General features: G+C 45.8%; 1 protein-coding gene across 1 annotated transcript in view; it reads right to left on the bottom strand.

The window, feature by feature from the left end:
- Positions 1–13,693: 13,693 nt before the first annotated feature.
- Positions 13,694–19,421, bottom strand: part of CHN1 (chimerin 1) — a 104,618-nt gene continuing 98,890 nt past the window's right edge. The window contains exons 11-13 of the mRNA XM_082314525.1: positions 18,517–18,654; positions 17,372–17,477; positions 13,694–14,568 (exon numbers count right to left, since the gene is read on the bottom strand). Of these exons, the coding sequence (XP_082170651.1) occupies positions 14,397–14,568; positions 17,372–17,477; positions 18,517–18,654 (416 nt within the window). The 3' untranslated portion in view covers positions 13,694–14,396. The remainder of the gene's footprint in view (positions 14,569–17,371; positions 17,478–18,516; positions 18,655–19,421) is intronic.

The raw sequence follows: 19,421 nt of genomic DNA, 5'->3' as shown, positions 1-19,421 counted from the left end.
CGGGAATGCTGACGATGCCCCTCCGGATGGATCCTCTCAGGGTCTCTCAAAGCATTCCTGCCCACCCAAGGCAGGGCTGGCAGGTTCACTCCGAAACAGATGGAGGAGAGCGTCACCATGCTCTTTGGCAAATTATAGCTCTTTGGTAACACAAGTTTCTGTCCCCCCACCAAAAAAGGTCTAGCTGCTTGGAGTCAGCAGGATGCAGAATCCGTACGAGCCCCAGAAAGTCTGCAGCCTCCGTGTGGGTTATTCCTCTTGCAGCTGGGCTGACCTGCGAACAGCCCCCTGACCCGAGAGCCAGCTCCACCTCGCTGGCTGGAAGTCAGAGCTCACGCTGGAAGAGGCAGGAGCAGGTATTTGAAGAAGGCCTTTGGGGAGCGACAGCCTGGCTGCAAGCAACATTCACTGGCAGAGACACAAGACTCTTTCCCTCCCCAAAAAATCAAGGCAACTTGAGCTGCTGTGGTTAAATATGGACAGAGAAGTGAATGCTGCTTGTTGTTAACGGGGGAATGTGACCAGTCATGACCGGGGTGAAAAAGCGAGGGGAGGGGACGAGCTACACCAAGTGCCTGAATTTGATCCATTGCTAAGAAGGGTATTTTTTTTGCCTTCAGAGTATTCAGAGGGGTTTTTTGACACATGTTTTATTCCCACACAGAAAAACCCTTTTCACATCTATCTCAACTCCCAGCTTTCTGGCTTGGTTTGTGAGTCGTTCCCCCCCCCCCCCCGACCTGAGAGAAACCCGCTTCCCACCACGCTAACCTGGCAGACCAGGTCTCATTCGTATCGATTGGAAAGGAGCAGAACTCTCCGCTACCTGAATTTAGGGCATCGCTCCTTCCATTCGTATACCAGGAACGAGTGCTGCGAGGGCTTCTGCCCCCTCCAACCTGAAGGAAGTCAGCCGTGAACAAATACTACTGCAGATAAGTCTTTTTGGCAGGGTGGTATCATACAGCCGTGTTACAAGTGAGCAGAATACCTAATAGTTTTGACAGAGTGAGGAATACAAGGTTTTCACTGAAATCTTTGGCACAGAATCACATGCATAAATGCAATGTCCAACTAGAAACAGCAGATGCAGGAGGCTCCGATGGCTGCAGGGACTGCAGGGCCTGCATGGGGGAAGCAGAAGTGAAATTAATTAAAAAAAATAGAGAAAAGGTAGATATTACATCAGGGAAATTAAGGGCACAGAGGCTGAAAAATAATAGCAGTATTCATTTGGGCTTTTTTAGCTTCCAAATGCAGTACATGCATTTTTTAATGCGTTTTGGTATCAGAAGAATGGTGACGGTAGATTATGGCAGCACTGTATAAGAGAAGGCAGATGGTTAGACAAGTAATTTGTGAATTTGCCATGTGTTTGTTACCAGATTGCCCCTAGTTACAGACAGCATGGCACACGCTGCCCGCTGGAAGCCATCCCGCCCGAGGCGGGCGGCTCAGCACCGTTGCCACCAGATGGCAACAGATGGCTAAAAAAGATGCAGTGGGCACACGGCGGGCCTTTGCGAGAGCCATCGCAAACAATCCCTAGCCGGAGCGAAACAGAGGGAGTAAATATTTTCAAGAAGAAATGCATTCAAGGAATTAAGACAGCCTTGAGATGCTAATGGACTGTACTTACCCTGTTTATTCCAGGGCCCATAAGAACATGCTAGGCATTAATATACACATCAGTATGTATTGACAGGTAGGATTTAATTCCACAAATCAAGAAATTCAAAGTTGCGGTTTTCCATACGGAGACACGCCTCAGCCATCCTGCAAATATATTTTATCCCCATGGGTGCTCGTAGGAAATTTGTTTTCAGCATATCTTTTCTTTGTTTTCTATTACACAGGCCAAAGGAAATAAAAATACCAAAAACTCACTCGAAAGTGATGAAACCCCTGCAGTTACAGAGCTTACATATTACAGCATAGACATAGTACACATTCATCTAATCAGAAGGATGCTTCTGAAAAAAGGGCTTGAGTCTGGAAAGAAACAGAAGAGCCAGGAAAAGGTCCACAGTCAAACAGAGAAACCACAATCACAAAATACATAGTTAGATCAGTGGCACAAGTGTTCACCTATTGCAGCTGAGGAGAAGCACTGCTCCCCTTTAAACAGGCATCAACCCTCCCGGTCACGCTGCTCAGACAAAAATGACACTGAGGCTCATTTACCCAGCTTGAGCAAGGCACGCGCAGCAGTGAGAATGGAGGGCAGCAATAACTGAAAGCACAGTTGGATGAGATGACAGGCACAAGCTGACCAGCCACAAAGTGTCAGAGGAATTGGTAAGAAGGGTGCAGCTCCACATGGCCTTTCTGTTATGGAAACTCCAGGAAACCAGTCCTGGAGCTGAATAAAGTTGCTAAATTAAACAGTGGTAAATTCAACTCCAGCTATCATCCCTGACAAGGTTGCTTCCAGGGCTCATCTCTGGGACCTAGGTGAGTCATGCTGGAGAGCCAAACAAGACATGGAAAGAGGACAAGTCCATTAGATGCGAGGTTTGCTCTGCCCTGCTCCTGTGGGCCGCTCTCTCAGCACAGCGGCTTCCGTGAGCCATGCTAGAGCGGTGAGGACAGAAAGGGAACAGCTTTGCTGGTCCAGCTTCTCACGAAGACTTTCCTGCACAGCAGGACTCCTCAGATACTCTGCTTCTGTGGTCAGGAAAGTCTCATTCATACTTGGATGCAGCTAGGTGACACCTGTATTTATTAAAAACCCTGCGCTTTCCCAGCAGCACAAGTCACCAGCTGGAAAATGCACTCAGCCTGGTACAAACCACTACTACTACCTGTTCTGAACTTCGTCTGCAACCACCAGGCATGAGTTTTCTCTCTGCAGATGCAGAGAAATTCCACAAGGCACAGAAGTCTGGCAGCTGATAGCAAAACTGGGCAGAGAGGGTGGCCCAGGTGTCAAAGCTGGGATCCGGGTGGGCACTGCCAGCTCTGCCATGTCCTGACAGTGGAGGCATCCAAGGCAATGTTTAAACAAGTGTTGGGCACCCGAGCGCCCTCCTGAAGTGTCTGCCTCTGGAGATGGCATTATATCATCATATTATGTTTTGGGTACATATTCTGATGCTGATTTGCTTTTGAAGTATATAGTTGAGTTACTACCAGTGCAGAAAGCAGAGCCTGGCATTGCCCGACTTCTGGAAATGCATGTCTGTCATATACCCCTCCCCCGTTTCACACAGTGTCTTTCATGAGTGGGACCACAGACAGCATTTAGTCTGAAGTATATCTCTGGATGCTCACATTTACATGTTTAAATACACGTATCTTTTTTTAAATGCAGATGATTCTCCATTGGAGTAACTAACTGCCATGCAGACTGTTCCAGTTTAGCTTTACATGAAAGCAAGCTGCTTGTTCAGCTCCTATGAGGTCTGACACATTTTGGCCAGTATTCTGTAGTTCAGAGTTTTCCTGAAGACATTTTGAGGGGAGCTCCACTACACAGCCAGTGGAAAGAAGAACTGGCATTGTGGGAAGTATGTTTTAATGCTTAAAAGTTGCTGCACTGGTTAGCTGCTTCTCTTACACAGTTCACAGGGAAAAAAAAAAAAAGATAAAAATCACATTTTAGCTCAACTGACACAGGCACTTCTCTGATTGCTGGCCCTTAAGGATATAATTGACTAACAACCCTTTTGCAATGTCATCACTCCCAAATACAAAAGCAATTGACTCCTGGAGCACCCCACAGCACATTCCCCACATAGCCCTGGCTACCGGATGAGAGCACAAACATCCATCAGGACATCATCTGCTTCCCATGGAGCACCCGCGTCGTGGCGAGAGGCAGGCATGCTAAACCATCTCACATCACACCCGTGGTAAGTGCAACTAGGATAAACTTTTGTGATCCTGAGAACACCTCCATAACCCTGCGAGAGCCCTGGGATATCTAGCTTTGAGGTGCAGATTCTCTTATTGCTAGTATTAGCTGGATAAACATGTAAAAACCAGTTTATTTTTAGTTCTGCAAGTAGGTCGAGTGGCAGAGCACTCTCTCCCTTCGCACACAGTGCTTCCCCTCCCTAAGCCCTTGCTGATCCCGGAAAACACTTAACGGAGATCTCTGCAAAGCATCCCTCTCACCTAGAGCTGCAGTGGTTGCCTTTAAAAAAAAAAAAAAAAAAAAAAAAAAATCAACATTTACCTCACTGTGCTATCTGAGCCATCACAGCATTTTAAAGCAGGAAATGCCATCCTCCACCCGTGCTGTCCATTAGCTCCCAGGGACAGATTTCTGCTCCTGCACATGACACGCTTGGATTTGTTGATGTGTGATTTACCCAGGACTGACCTCATGCCAAAATATGCACTTTTATTGCTTATGTTGGGATCTTTGCCAGCACACGCACAGCATTTTGTGGGTAATTAGTGGAAAACACTGGCTTCTGTGGTTCCTGGTGCGTAGTTCTCACCTGTCACATGAAGTTTATTTTGCCTCCCTGGCAGGCTGCAAGACCTTTGCCACCTTCCTCTTGTGTCGGACAATGGGGAACTTACAAGTTTGTGTTTATAACTGATAAAACAGAAAAACAAAAACATACCCTCAACTCAAGAAACACCTTCAAAGTGATAACTAAAGTATTAAAAACCCCTTCTTTTGGAGTGTATTTTGCAGCGTGTGGTGGCTGTGGGCTCCTGCAGGAGGGGTGGGGGCTTGCAGCGAGGCACATTTGGGTGGGACGGAAGGCCGGGAGGTGATTCCCACTCTGACAGCCCACACTAACTTTGTACTCGGGATTGCGCGTGAAGCCAAATTCCAGATTTCCCTGCTCACCAGTATTCGGGATTTGACAGGAGTTCAAAACACCACGCTCAAGACAGTTGGGGGAATATCTTCGTAAACACACAACACAGCAAAGGGAGCGATGTAAGTGTGACACAAGCAGTGCAGGAGCAAAAGCAGTACAAGTAACAGCTGCATAAGAGAAATTGGCATTGAAACAAAGAGCAGAGCTCCAGCTTAACGATTCTTAACAAAGCCTAGTTTTCAGGTTAGCCTAATTGTGAAATTCATCCTCCTAGCAGATGAAGGCCATGTCTACACTGACTTGTCACATAGCCCTCGAGATTGCATTTTGTTTTCAAGCAAACTGTCTGCATTCACATATAAAAGCTTACAGCGCACTGAAGCGCAGCACGGCAAGTGGCTCTGTGGTGCTAGCAGCCTTTTCTGTCCCGATGCTACGTGTCATCCTGTCCAGCGTCCAGCCAATCCATACTGCCGTCACTAAGAAACAAGAGAATACTCCACGCGACCATTTCCCTTGGTCAGTTTTCCTGGCTACTTTAGGTAATTGATTCCGAAAACTTTGATATCTTTCCTTTCTTCTCTTCCTGTGCCCCCCGCACTTGCAGGTCACTGGTGATGTACTGGGATGGGTATTGGGAGGGATGCCACACAGACCACTGGCTCTCCAGGAAGGTTATAGCAGCAGCAAGAGCCTCATTTCTCTGACTGCTTCTGGCATACTCATGTGCCAGCATAATGAAGAAAAAAGAAAAAAGAAAAAAAAAAAGAGAGATCAACATGTCACGTTTTGATACACAGGCCACCAGTGCCATCCAGCACAGATAAGCTGAGAGAAGATGGGTGGTGAGGCACTGAAACAGGTTGCCCAGAGAAGCTGTGGATGCCCCATCCCTGGAAGTGTTCAAGGCCAGGTTGGATGGGGCTTTGAGCAACCTTGTCTAGTGGAAGGTGACTCTGGCAGGGGGGTTGGAACCAGATGATCTTTAAGGTTCCTTCCAACCCAAACCATTCTATGATAACGTTTACAATCCTAGGCTCTTAGTATCTCTAAATATAAGCAGACTAAAAAGAACCAAAGAAATGAAGAGGGAGGTTTGGGCCATTTAAATCTTTTTATGACACAGAGGATACAATTTCCATGTACATTGCAAACATTCACCAGAAGACAGATTAGCTACCTTCTGTCCCATTACAAAATTAACTTATCTACAAGAAGCAGGCAGGTGTAGGGTGACACCATGCTGGCCTCTTTCAGACCACTAAGGGAGGCAGCAATGAATGGTGCCAGTAAGCCCACACTGCTTCTGTGTGGCTTCCCTACCTACCAGCAGCGACAGTCACTTGGGAAGCTCTCGGCTGGTACTGTTAGGTGAAGCATTCAGTTTGTTACCTTCACCTCCTAAAGCGTATTTGCCTCTTCATTTGTGATACTGAAAGGAGGCTTTGACTGGAGCCCAAGGAAGCTTTGGGGGGTTGGGGGTGGTTAGCTAGGTCAAAGCTCACTGTTGAAGTTATTCATAACAGAAGGAGAGTTGGGTGTAGGTGCACTGGCAGATTAGTTTTCTGTTCTTAACACTATTAGTAAACTGACATGATGGCTTAGGAGTGAGGCTAAACCTGATATCAGAGCTGCAGATGGAAAAGGGAACATTAGCGGGGGTTTTCCTCCCACCAGTGCACAAGAAGGAGAATGTCAGATCCCTCCTAATGCTGGGAGAGATTTCCAACCCAAGGACGGACACAGACCATGGAACAAGCCAGCCCACGCTTTCCACAGCAGTACCTCCAACTCCTTCTTTAGCCTCCTCCGCTGCCAACATCCTCACCGGGCAACGCCAAGTCGTTTCTTTGCTGTAACTTCAGACCAGACCTTCTTGATTTACATTACAGAGAGAGAACTTCAAAGCAAGCCGTGGGCAGACCACAACTCTTCCTCCAATGAGGGGGCATGAAGGAGCTGTCGAGACTCAGCATTGCACCATATTTGAAATTATTAAGAAGGGTGAGCATCTGGATTGCTGCACATGGACTATGGTTGGGGTTTTTTTGGTTATTTTTTTGGGGGTGGGGGTTGTTTTTTTAAAAAAGATTGAAAACCAATGTATCCCCTGTATTGTAACACATTTGGAAATGATGCCTTTTCCCTGAAAGGTAAGATTATGTGTGGATTGGGGAACTACTTCCAGGAGAAGTTCACAGTTTTCTGTGAGGAAATGGTTTGCAAGTGTCATTGCAACTCACCTAGAGAACAGCTTGTGACAGATGCTACAACTCCTCCACATGTATTTGATTATTGGCCTCTGCCTACTTTAAATAAAGGTGCTCAGCTGGGATTTGAACCTCTTTTTTGTGAGGTGTCTTGTACTGCACCACGTTGGTGATGTCTAAACCACCTTGCAGCAACCTCAGTGTACCTGAATTCCAGTAGTTTACTGGAAGATGTCATGTGAGTGTTGTTGCATGGTACAAACAACATATGTCCAGCATCATGATGCTGGAGAACATGAAAGGGCATAAAAGAACAAGAAGCAATTAAAGGAATCTCTTCCCTTCCCCTTTTTGAGAACAGAGTAGCTGCTAGAGATGAGCAGTGAGCAACAGCATCATGCTGTGCTAAGTTCTTCTGGGTTTACCGAGTGATCCTTCAAGTAAGCTTTAGGATACACCACCTTATGAATATTAATCTACAAAATGAGTAAACAGTTTGGACAATCCTATTTGCATTACTGACACACTAATAAGGCATGAAAAAAAGAGGCAGAGAGAAAAAGCTTAGCATTCAAACTCTAGGCTTGATAGCAAGAAACAAAAATTACAGGCAACATAGTGCTTGAATATGAATCCTGGCTGGCTGCCGAATGTATTTTTCAAAACAATGCCTAATTGCCTCAGGAAATACATTAATCAAAGGCTCCCAGAGGGCCTAGGAACCATTTGCTCCAATCCACCGAGGCAGAGTAGCAATAAAGACCTGAGTAATAAGAGGAGCTACATATGTCCTTCAGACAAAATACTTACATGACAAATAGGAAAGGATACCTAACTAAAAGCTCTTAACAAATTCCTTGAGCAGCTTATTGACATCACTCTTGGGAGAGCTCAAATAAGAAAAAATGGTAGTCTGACCATGAAACCAGCCACCGACATTAGAGAAGTTCATGAATCGTGCTGTCCAAATTGAGATATAGAAGGTGGCATCGAGAAGAGTATCTCTGTGGTGTGGCCCAGATCCTGTAGAGAGCAAATCAGGCCAGCATGAAGAAATGATCAGTCTACACAAGGACTCTGGAGAACCGTATAACCCAAAATGCCCGTAGGCAGAGGAAGAGTGTGCTGAAGAACTGAAGAAGAGCTGGATCACTTGATGCACACGTAAGGCTTCCTCCTCTTGGCACATGAGCCCGGGGCCCTTGGATTCCGCTGGAGGGAGAGCTCACAGCGCTAACCAGCCCACTGCTGCAGAGAGGGGACGCCGGGGAGGTTTGCTGGAGGTGCGACAACAAGCCCCGCACCCAGCTTCTCACGCCATGCTCTCAGGCACGTGTCCTCTGCCGTTTACTTACACTCCTGCTAGCGCGTGGCCAAAGCAGAAGGCACTCTTGCCTTACATGGTTTGCTCAGCAATCACTTTAATCCACAACGCGTTTCCTAGCCCTCCTTCTGTCGCATTACATAAGCTTTCTAGGGCTGATGTGCAGTTGCTAAGCAGTAATTTTGCATGACTAAAAAAGAAAACCATGATTGCTAGGTTCACTAAATGTTTTTTTTTCCCCCTTATTGCAATATAATTATAGCTATAATAAAAACATTGCAGAACATTGATCAGCATGCAAAAATTAGGTCAGGAACAGAGCGAGTATATCGTAGATGCCTTTTAGAAGCCTTTACTTCTTCCTTTGCCATTGGAGGGGGAAGGGCAGGAAAAGTTTGGTATGGCATACGATCATAAATAACAGGTTTTTCCATCCTGTCAGCTAATCTGGCATAAACAGAAGTTTGCATTCTTGTTTCAGAAGGCAGCTTGCTTCCCTCATCGCAGAGCTCTCCTAAAGCCTCGTCACAGGCTCCCCGCATACGGCCTCAGCACACAGCATTTTTCCCTTTGCCCTGCAGTCTGAAACGGGGATGGCGACGCATCCCTCCGGCAGGGAGCTGGAGGCCGGCGCGGCCCCCATCCAGGGAAGGAGCCTTGCACCCAGGCCACACGTGGGGACCACACGTGCTGCTCTCCCGAGGGGTGCACGTGTCCTACACATGCCAGGCTGCCGTGCATCGCTGCGGGTCCACTGGGATGGAGGCCTGGACCAAGGAGCACTGTGCCCAGCCTGCCTCCAGCTGGGACATCTTTCCCACTGAGTTGCAGAGGCCTGGCCCAGCTGATAAGAGGTCAAGTAACCCTGTGCTAAACCACTGAGGTAATTCACTGCTGGGACATTTTCCTGAAATTACCACAAGATATTTTTTCCCCTTTTTCCCTTTTCATCCTGAAGCTCCTAATTATGCTCCCAAGCACTGCCCTAAATATCTTTCCCCCCCCCCCCAATAGTTCTGACATTTAACTTTTACTAGATAGACATTTTAAACAGTTATTCACTACCTCCAGCATTTTAAATAATTTTGCCTTCCTTTATCCGCATTGAAGGCTTGATTTCCCTCATACTCTGTGCAAGTTCCTTGACTGCTACCAACTCGTACTTCTTGCCAGTGCCCCTCACTTCTTCCTTAGAAGTCCGAGGAAGAAGTTTTTTTCAGTTTAATCCCTTCTTTCCCATCTTTTTGATTGCGGCCAACTGCCTTTTGATAAGGTGTTGCCCGTGAGGTGGCTCCAGTGTCTTGGCCAGCCCCACATTGTGCTGTAGACACATATCCTGCAGCACTGGAGACAAGAAGGTCAACCCCTGAACTAGAGATAACATCCATTCATCATGGAAATCAATTTGTTTAGAGAACAAACCAACTTAGTGATAACCTTTACTTTTTATAGACCTATGTTACTTACTGTATTGTCATTTAACTAACACAAATACTAAAAATACTGGTTTTCTGCATTTAATTAAAAATTCAAATAAAAGTAACTTAAATAATGTAATTGCTTATATGCCCATGCAAAGTATCTTCTTGGTTAGCAAAAAAAAGCATCAAATTTACTGCAAAGACAACATTTATTTCTGCACTACCTGCTTTAATGGTTACCACTCAGGAAAGATCAGAGTTTCATTAGCATAGTAACAAAAACAAGATTAAAATGGAGGCTTTGCCTACACGCTTAATGGAAAAATCATAATTAAATTAGAGAGATTTAAAAAAAAGTCAAGGAAGTATTTCATTGACTGTTGGGGTCCTCCATCCCACATTCCTGTCCCTAATGCAACACAGAACCTGCGTATTTGAACCCGAGACACACACTCTGCGGGGTGGAGGGGCAGTTTTGTCCCACGTCGGGTGAGCAGCATGGTTATCAGACACCGTCAGCCTTAATTATTTGAATATTGAGATTATTTGGTGTTAAACATTCTGAAGTTTTATCATCACTTGGCATGCAGTTTCCATCACATCTCGTCAGAATTTGAGACTCGGGGAAAATAAAGGGTGCTTATTACAGCAGGGACTCGGCTGCCTGACCCCTAAGCTCCCGAGCCTACTAGCTGCAGTAACTCCTCATTAGGGAGCTCTCAGGGGAGGGGGTGTACAGGCATTCAGGAAAAGCTATGCTTCTTGAGCTGGGTTTTGGGGGGGGTTGTTTTGGGGGTTTTGGCTTTTTTTTTTTTTTTTTTTTTTTAGTTGGTCAGCAGACTGACTGCTATTCTCTCAGCAGTGGGTGTCCATTTATGTTTTCTCCTTTCCTTCAGGAACTTCAATGATCATAAGTCACTTATTAAACTCTGCTGGGAAAAAAAGGCATCTCCAGCAGGAGACCAGCACTTGGTAGTAGCTAACAAACCTTGTTTGCCCTGCATGCATTGGAGAGGTTGACCATCCCCAGAGTGAATCTAGGCTTGCTATTTTGGGTGCTTTTTTCTTTGACTCTGATCCAGCTTTACACCTATCATCATCACTTCTAAAGGCAGTCGAAAGCATCTGTGAAGCGAGAGGAGCAGCCATTACTGTCAGCAGCACCCATCTGCGCTCCACTGAGACAGAGGAGCTGGATATTTCACACAAGGAGAAAATGTAATTATCCTAATTACTCCTATTTACTACGTGCTTCCTGCTATACACTTCAGAAGTGGGACTTCCACTACCTGGTTCAGGTTTGCTTGCGCAGCAATGAGCACCAGCGGATGCCTTTTGCTCAGGTAAGCCGAGTGCTCCTCTGGCTCACCAGGGCTGCCAAAGGACACCGGGTGCCACCGCCACAGCCAGAGCTGCGGAGGCAGAGCCGTGCCCTTTCTCTGGCCATGCCCGGTATCAGCTACTGCCAGGTGCTTTGAGAAAAGGATGCTTTTGCCACGGCTGGCTGTGGTAGCATTAGGCATCGGGGATAAGCATGTAACAAGTAATGCAGACACAGCAGTGCAACAAGTGGGTCAAACATGTGCGTGCAAAGCCTTGCCAGCATTATTTAGGAAAAAAAAAAAAAAAAACAACAACAACTATCTCCTGATGATGTTAGGAGTAGAACCATGGGGGAGTGCCACACCAGGGAGCTGACTGCAGAGGTGGGGCAAGCCAGAGCCACAGAGTCCCTGCGAGGTACCCTGGAAGGGAAGGCAGGAGTGATGGATGGCCTGAGGACTGGGATACACAGGGCCATTAGGAGTGAAGAAATGCATCACATGCTGTCGAGGCAGCGGGGGGAAATGCAGTATGTTTAGGAGTTGGCTTGGAACAAGGTAGCAATGAACATACGGGGCTGCTGGAGGGTGCAGGGCAGCTGACTGGGGAACATACGGGCCATTGCTCTTGGGCTGGGGCGTGGGGCAAGACTGTGGTCAAAGGCATACAGTTTTCCAGCTGTATCAGTTCATTGGGATAAATAAAGCAACAACATGTACTAATTAATACATTAATTATAGCAGCAAGTCACTTTTAGTGCTACAGAAGATTTAAAAAAAAAAAAAACAAACAAAAAAACATAGAAGAAAAGGATGATACTTTAGATTCTCTCAAAACTTCCCCCTGCTCTGCCTCTCCAGCAGCCCCCAGCAGCCTCCCAGGCCACAGCAGTGCTCCCCACATGCTTACCAGCACGGACCCCTGGCTTCACCCTTTCCTTCCTGGGATCCTTCATTCCCCACTTCCAGGGGAGCTGTAGGAGAGAGCTGCCCCCGCCCCTCCTCTCCTGGCTGGGCACATAGAGGAAGGAGTGGGACGCAGGGAGGCACCTTATTGCTGACAGGGAGGGAGCACAGCTGGTTGCAATTGCTCAGGGATTATTCCTCCTCCTCCTCCGGATGGTGTTGGCTGCCTGAGAGGGGGGAAAGGGTGAAGCCTCCAAGCTGCCCAAGCAGCCTCACCTGGCTGCTCTCCTTTGGGGCTGGCATTAGGGAAGGTGCCCAACCAAAGCATCTCATTAAGTCTTTCTTCCCTGCAGGTCCCACACTCACTCACTCCTTTCTCCTTTTTCCCTTCTTTTATTGCCAGCCCTTCAAACTGGGTGTTTTGCCAGGCCTTGCCTCCCCAAGAGCAGCTACGGCACTTTTCTGGGACCTGCTGTTTCATTCTCACACCTCTTTTCTATCCTTGTTTACCCTAGTTCCTCCACTTTGTCTTGTGCCACGGGGTTCTGCTTTCCTTGATAATTAGACATTTCCACTGTTTGTCAAAATAATTAGGCTCCAAAGCATTCCTTGGAAGTTTTGAATTGAGTCAACGTGCCATTTGCCATTGATCTTCTCTGATGTTAGTATTTTCCCATGCACAGGGCAATGAAGAACGAGAGCCAGGTGGGTGACATGGAGACACCGTTCGGTCACAAGCAATGCCGCTGCCTCGGCTGCTGCTCCCGGCTGCGGCAGTGCCGCCAGAAACCCTAACAGGAGAGGCAGTGTTGAGAGTTCAGAGGATCACAGCACAGAGAATTCTCATAATGCCAAACCAAACTCGCTGGGAATACCAATTTTTTTTTTTGGTCAGAAATTGTAGAAATGGAGAAAATAACACTTGTAAGGACTGCAAACCATCCCAGTGTGAAACTCGATGTGCACCTGCCCAGGGGTAGCTACGCCACTGGGGCGGAGGTTTCTGCCACGCCAGGAACCATCAATGGATGGAGTGTCTCCATCAGAGGGGCCGTGGCAAGGCCGATGACAAGCGATTTTTTACGTGTTGCTTTATCAGAGCTAACAGAGAAATTGTTTGTAAGTTTTGGTCGTTTGCCTTTCACACGGCGTCATGGTCGAACCCCAGTAGGCAGCTGAGATGTTTGCAGGGCAGGCCAAAGCGCTTGCACCAGCGCTCAACACTTCAAGCGCAAAGCGAGTGTTCTGTCATGTGTTTGCATTTGGAATTCAGGGGTGTAGCCACCTCCTCTGGGCAGCTGCAACTGTGTTATGGTAAACTGCAATTCCAGTTCGTATATAGGTAATTATAACTATATATATATATAAAAAATCCGAAGTAGCAGATGGCTTGACAATACTTTTTTGGTTTGTTTAAGAGTTCTGAAGCATTCTTGAGAGGCATCTTGGACAATGAAGAAAGAACTTTTCAAACTAAAGAGGAATTTGTGGGAACCTTAGCAAAGTGTCAGGCTCCAAAGTATTTAGATCAGAATGGTCTTGTCAAAACCCGTAAAGCTCTAACTCACTTCTTTTAAGTCAGAGGTTGTTCAGGGTTAAAGTGCCAATGTAAAACATGAAAAAAACAGTATTTTTGAAACATGTTTGTTAAGTAAAAATAAATACCTTAATGTTAGAGTTCTAAAAGCAAAATTTAATAAATTAATATATGCATGCCAGATAAAAATACAAAATTACAATTGAAATAGCAATAATAATAAAGGAACACTGCTCAGCATTGCAGATTTCACTGCAACCACCATAAACATCATGGAGAATTACTTAAAGTAACATTTAAAGTACACATTTTGTTTCTGTTAAAAACAAATTACTATATGATGAAAAAACTGAAAGAAACCCAAGAAAAAATCAGCCCCAAAAGTGGCAGAGAATGATATGAAATGTCAATAAACTGCCAGAGGCTCCATTTCACATCAGTTGGCCGCCTTTTTAGTATCAGAAACCAATTACATAGAACATAAAAGCAAATTCACAACAGGTTTACACGGAGAAACATGCTGAATTACAATCACAAACTATCCAGAACAGAGATGCTGCACCAGTTCAGTTGTTTTCTTCATGGAATGAGTCTCACCAGAACAGGGAGAATAGGGAGCAAATCATGCAATAGCTTTAGGCTTTTTGTTTTTTATTTTAACATGATAAACACCCAGGATTACTAGTACTGGAAAGTATGTGTTAACCTTTTTTCAACATCAGCTGAATGGCACTACAGAAACGACAAAGAGTTCCTTCATTTTTATCCTGAATACATCAAAAGCTCTAGCAAATATGGAATTCAGCGACAAGAGCCATTAAATTACTTTAAAATATTCCTTCATCCATAGAACACTGTTGCTTCCTTTTTTATTACAAAACCCCCAAAATATTCAAAATAAAATGTCTTCATTTTTTATAAGCATCTCCACCACAAGTCTCTGATAACGGATGTCATTCAATGCAGCCATCGCATCCAGTTCTGGCGCTCTCATAAGAGTTGGTCCAAAAACTATGCCCAGATTCTCTGCACTCATCAGATTTTCCTTTTCATGGAGCGTTACTCTGTAAAAAAAAGGACAGTGTTTTTCACATTCCTGCGGTGCCAAACGATGCCTGCATACGCTTGAAAACCCAGGAAACTGGACAGAAGTGTGTGCCTCTCCCCAAAACCTAGGAGATGCCGCCGTTTCCAGCAGGATATATTTGGAGGCGTCGGGTGAAACACTCAGAAGTTAGCGAGTGCAAACGCTGTGCGGGTTTACAGTGAGTGAGATGTCTCTGTCCTCCTACCGCGCACACAGACCATGCTCACTTGCAGGAGGGGTTGGTACCCCGTGGCGCGGGAGGGGGCTGAGGGGTGAATTCAGACAAATCGGAACAATTTTGCTTTCGCTCTTTACAACGGCACCATTCGGAGGCCGTTCCTATGGGGAGCAGACCGTGTTTGCTATTACGATAGCAGTTTTATGCTCACTAGAGACGTGCTACTGTGCCCGCCCAGGTGGGATGCTGCCCAGGTTGCCCCGGTGGCATGGCTCCACATGGTCACACTGCTCCTCTCTTGTGCATACGATGGCAACGGGGGTGAAGCACATCACACGTGAATTCCCTGCCTTTAGGCACTACAGGCTAACCGTGCTAAGCTGGACGCCTGCTTCCTCTTCAAGACAAATTATGTCCTGTGGCGTGTACTAAAAAAAAAGTGAATCATCACTTTGGGATGGCTTCGAAACCGCCAGGGTCTCGCTGTAACCTCATTTGCACGGCAAACTGAGCAGGTCATTAAACCTGTGCTCCCACAGGCCCACCTCCACCCTTCCCTCTTCTGGGGTCCTTAGCAGCTGTCAAACAGCCAAGCCCCCAGCTCAGGGAAGCCTCCCGCCGCCTGGTTCCCATCTGCAGAGGAGGAGGCGGCGGGAAGGCCACGTTTTGCTGTTCTACAGGAATCTGACCTGTTCAAAGCTGTGGGCTGAGGCCCTGCTGCGGGGCAGGCTTGCAGGCCACCTCCAGAAATGTAATTTGCCCAAGAATTACACCTACAGGAGAGGCATCCTCTGCCGGGGCTATTGCAGAAACATGTCTGCTCAGCAAACGCCAGAAGGGTCCCTGCCGCCCAGCCACGATGGTCTCTGGGGTCATGGGATGGTATTTCTTAATGCGGGCTCAGAGGCAGCTTGTGCTCTCCCAGGCGGCGGGGGCGGGAGGAGGACAGCCCGCCCGGGGTATCCTGACACCGACTGCGCCCATCGCTGCTGCCCGCTGCAGCGCATGCAGTACACACAAACGTGCCTCGAAGCCTAAGCTTCTACCTTGGCTTATCCTGGTGAATTGCCTCGCTCATGGAAACACATTTAGATTATGCAAATGTTTTAATTCACGCTACGGTTTAAAGAATCCATAAGGATTCTCAGAAACAACTAAGAATCCAGGGACAGTAACTGAAAGAGTCCGGCTAAATTATTTCTCTTTTCGCCACTGTGGTATCTTGCATTGCACGAAGAAATCATTTGGTATATAAAATAAATTCAAGATTTTTCTTCCTTTTTTTCCCCTTCTGCCTTAATTTTTATTTTGAAACAAGTCAGACTGATGTTTCCAAGCTGCTATGTCTTCAATTTGTAATTATTCCAGACAAAGGAGCTGTGTCTGATTACCTGAATTCAGCAGCAAGACAACAGCCTGTCAAGCACCACAGATCTTTTTAGCAAATGTATTGAAGGGAAGTTTAAAAATGAGTGAATTTTGTCACCCTTCTACCTTATCATTCACCTATACCAGAAATACAACGTGCAAAAGTGCTAACTAGAGCAGCAACAGCTACTCTTGAACAGGGTAAGGAAAAATTAACTTCATGCTTCACAAGCAGTAAGGTGGGTTTTTTTGTTCACAAGTCTCTCATCCCTGTATCTGTTCTAAAACATCCACTAGAAATGCCACTGAAATAAATGGACAAATCAGGCAGAAACCCTGTAGCTGAATTTTGCCTGAGGCACTTAGCAGAGTCGACATATTCCTACTTGTAGAACTATAAAAGGAAAATAAAAATAAAAGAGCTTAAAATAAAGTCTTTTTCTAAGGAAAGGGAATGATTCTTATATATTGACAGTAAGTTCATGTTACTTGAGAAACTAAAATGGATACCCTAACATGCCACATTGATTTTTTCCCTACTTTCCTGAAAGAAATAGAACCTGTGCTGTTGTACTGGATATTCGTCCATCAGTGTCTCTCTAACAATTTTTCAGCCTACTGACCAACTTCAGTCATATCTGGGGGAGAAGGAAAAACCTCAGACAGAATTTGTGCTCCTACGTTTTTGAGAAGGTGGCGGGTGGAACAAGGGGCTGCATGCTAATGAGGAATGACTGGCAGCCCTCACCAGACGTGTGGCTGGAGGGCTAATTAACACCACGCCTAATTGGCCTCAGCTCAAGCCTAGTGTGTGTCCTCTTTTTTAGGGTGTCAGGGATAACCAGGTTAGACAAGACTTGGCAGGAAAAGACACCAATCTGTAGCCATTAAGCCGTATTAGTTCCTTGACCAGGGAGTGACTTATTACTCCTAGGGGTACTAAAGGCTTTTTCTGCCATAAATATTCACTGTAACTTAAATGTAGTGCAAATTTATTAAGCAGGTGACTTCTGTGCTTCAAAACTGTGTTTTTTTGACTTATGTCCTTCAAGTACTTTGTGGGTGCTTTAAGCGGGATAAAAAACAGTGTTTGGGTATTCGCTGTTGTGCAGAGTGTCATTCCCGGCTGCAGCCCGTCCCCAGAATTTGGTGGGCCAGATTTTTCTGCAGGCCCTAACATGGTCTTTGCTAAAAATGAGTTTGGCTTCGAGTTCTCTCCAGCTAGTCCACCTACCTCTTCAGATGTGCCATGAGATACCGTAATGTTTCACAGTGTGCAGGCGGCAGCAGTTTCAGCGCCTCATGGAGAATTTCCAGCTGTTCATCTGGATCGGTGGTTTCTGAAACACAGAAGTTCAACTGTCACCGCATGTACAGCCAGAATTCATGCACAGAAGGACAAGAACGGTGGCCTACAGGGGAGAGAGGGTCTCACAGCTCTGCTAGATTACTGATTTACTGATTTCCAGAACCTATCCAAGCCTCATAGTGGAAAGTTTGCCTGTCCAAAGAGGTGCTCAGAGCACAGTCAGGTTGTGATTAGTTTTGGACAAAGAAACCCCCCAAAGCAAACTGCAAACCACCGAAAGATTCCCTGCAGCCTACTAAACAAAATTCCCCTGGCAATCCTTGCTGACTGGACTAGTTTTGCACAAATGATCTACAGGTGCAACTCTGGGACAGCAAAAGGTACTGGGAACTTTGCCATCAGCGTCTTTGGCTGTGTCCATACTACTTGGAAAGAGCCTTCTCCAGAGGAGCGGTAAGCCCAGCATCCAGCCCTTGTTGTCTACCCACAGCTACCTCACACCTTTCCAGGTGCGGCTGGTGTGACTGCTACATTGCAGAGATGCTTCAGGCAGCCAGGGTGCTTGGGAGAGATGTTCCAGCTGGGCTTAGTGCTGCGCTTGCAGACTCACTGTCTGCAAGGCCAGCCTTGAAGGTGGCCTTAGGATGAGCGCTTATCAGCTTGTAAAAACACTCAAAATGGACACCTCTAGAAACAAATGACTTCTTATCTTATTTCTAAACATTTTCATAAATCACCATCTTTCCAGCAACACAAACCCAACAGACTTTAAATGTCACTGTCAAGTACTAGGGGTTCATGCAAGACGCAAAAAGAGATGTAATCCATAATGTGTGATGAAAAGGAAGCATTCCTGGCGACAAAGGCAAAGAAAAATGTAACCATGATCACATAGCACCACGTGGTCATGTCGTAATGTGCAGTGCATGTTTACTCCTGCAATCCTTACTAAATAGGGCATGCAGGGTAAGAGCTGATGGGACAGCTATTAAATCAATAGGCAAGTACTGCACAAAAAGGAGAAGAAAAGGATGACAATGAAAACTAGGGGGAAAATGCGTTATACTTACTTGCAGACTCTATAAACTTTGGGTAGGCATCATACGTGATGAGTGGAATTGGCAAATCCCTGAAGTACAGTTTAAGTGCACCAGTGATAATATTGATATCTTCATACATATTCACAGAAATATCAGCTTTTTCCCCATCTGTGTGGAGAAGGCACTGACATTAAAGCCTTGGAAATGTAAACAGATGTAAAACAGCATTCAAAAGAAAAATAATAACTTGCTTAAGCAACATATTATCAAAAGGGACACAACTACAGATTTTGGGTTTTATAAGCAAAACGGAGTTACGGGGCTGTGAAGTTCATCATTCCAGGGTGAAAACCTCAAGCACTTTACAAAGAAACCTATCCTTTCTTCATTTCAAATGATTACAAAAAATGCAAGTTTTCTGGGGGGAAAAAACCTGCCTGCCTGATCTAGCAGTATCCATCTTGTAGAAATGTGTGGAAGTTTAGCTATTTCTGAACACATTGCGTTGCCAAACAACACATTTGTCAGCACTGAATGAGAAATCAGGGGAGTCTGAGAAAAAAAGTAAAAGAACGAAAACCAACTTAGTCCACAGCCTCCTCATTTTATAGGAAAAACATGTGTTCACCATTTAGCTACAGCATACTACCTACTCCTGACCGCAGTGGACACAGATCCAGAACTTGGCTTCTCCAGTGTATCCCCACCCTGTTAACACTGCAGAGGAAGCAGATGTTGTCTGAATAGGTCCAGTCCTCCAGAAAAACAGGAGTTTCCAGCATGGATTTTGGCCTTCATTTCTACTGGGATACGGAGACTGCAGCTGGAAAGCCTTTAATTTTCCCACTGCCTTTTCTCAGGGAGAAGAGTCTGTTCTCACTGACCTTCTTTTAGACTGTAATAATTCAAACTTTGTTTGCACTATTGTATTCATC

This window comes from Platalea leucorodia (genome assembly GCF_965183815.1).
Source record: "Platalea leucorodia genome assembly, chromosome: 5".
In the NCBI taxonomy this organism is placed as follows: domain Eukaryota; kingdom Metazoa; phylum Chordata; class Aves; order Pelecaniformes; family Threskiornithidae; genus Platalea; species Platalea leucorodia.
This window is presented reverse-complemented; position numbering and strand designations above follow the sequence as displayed.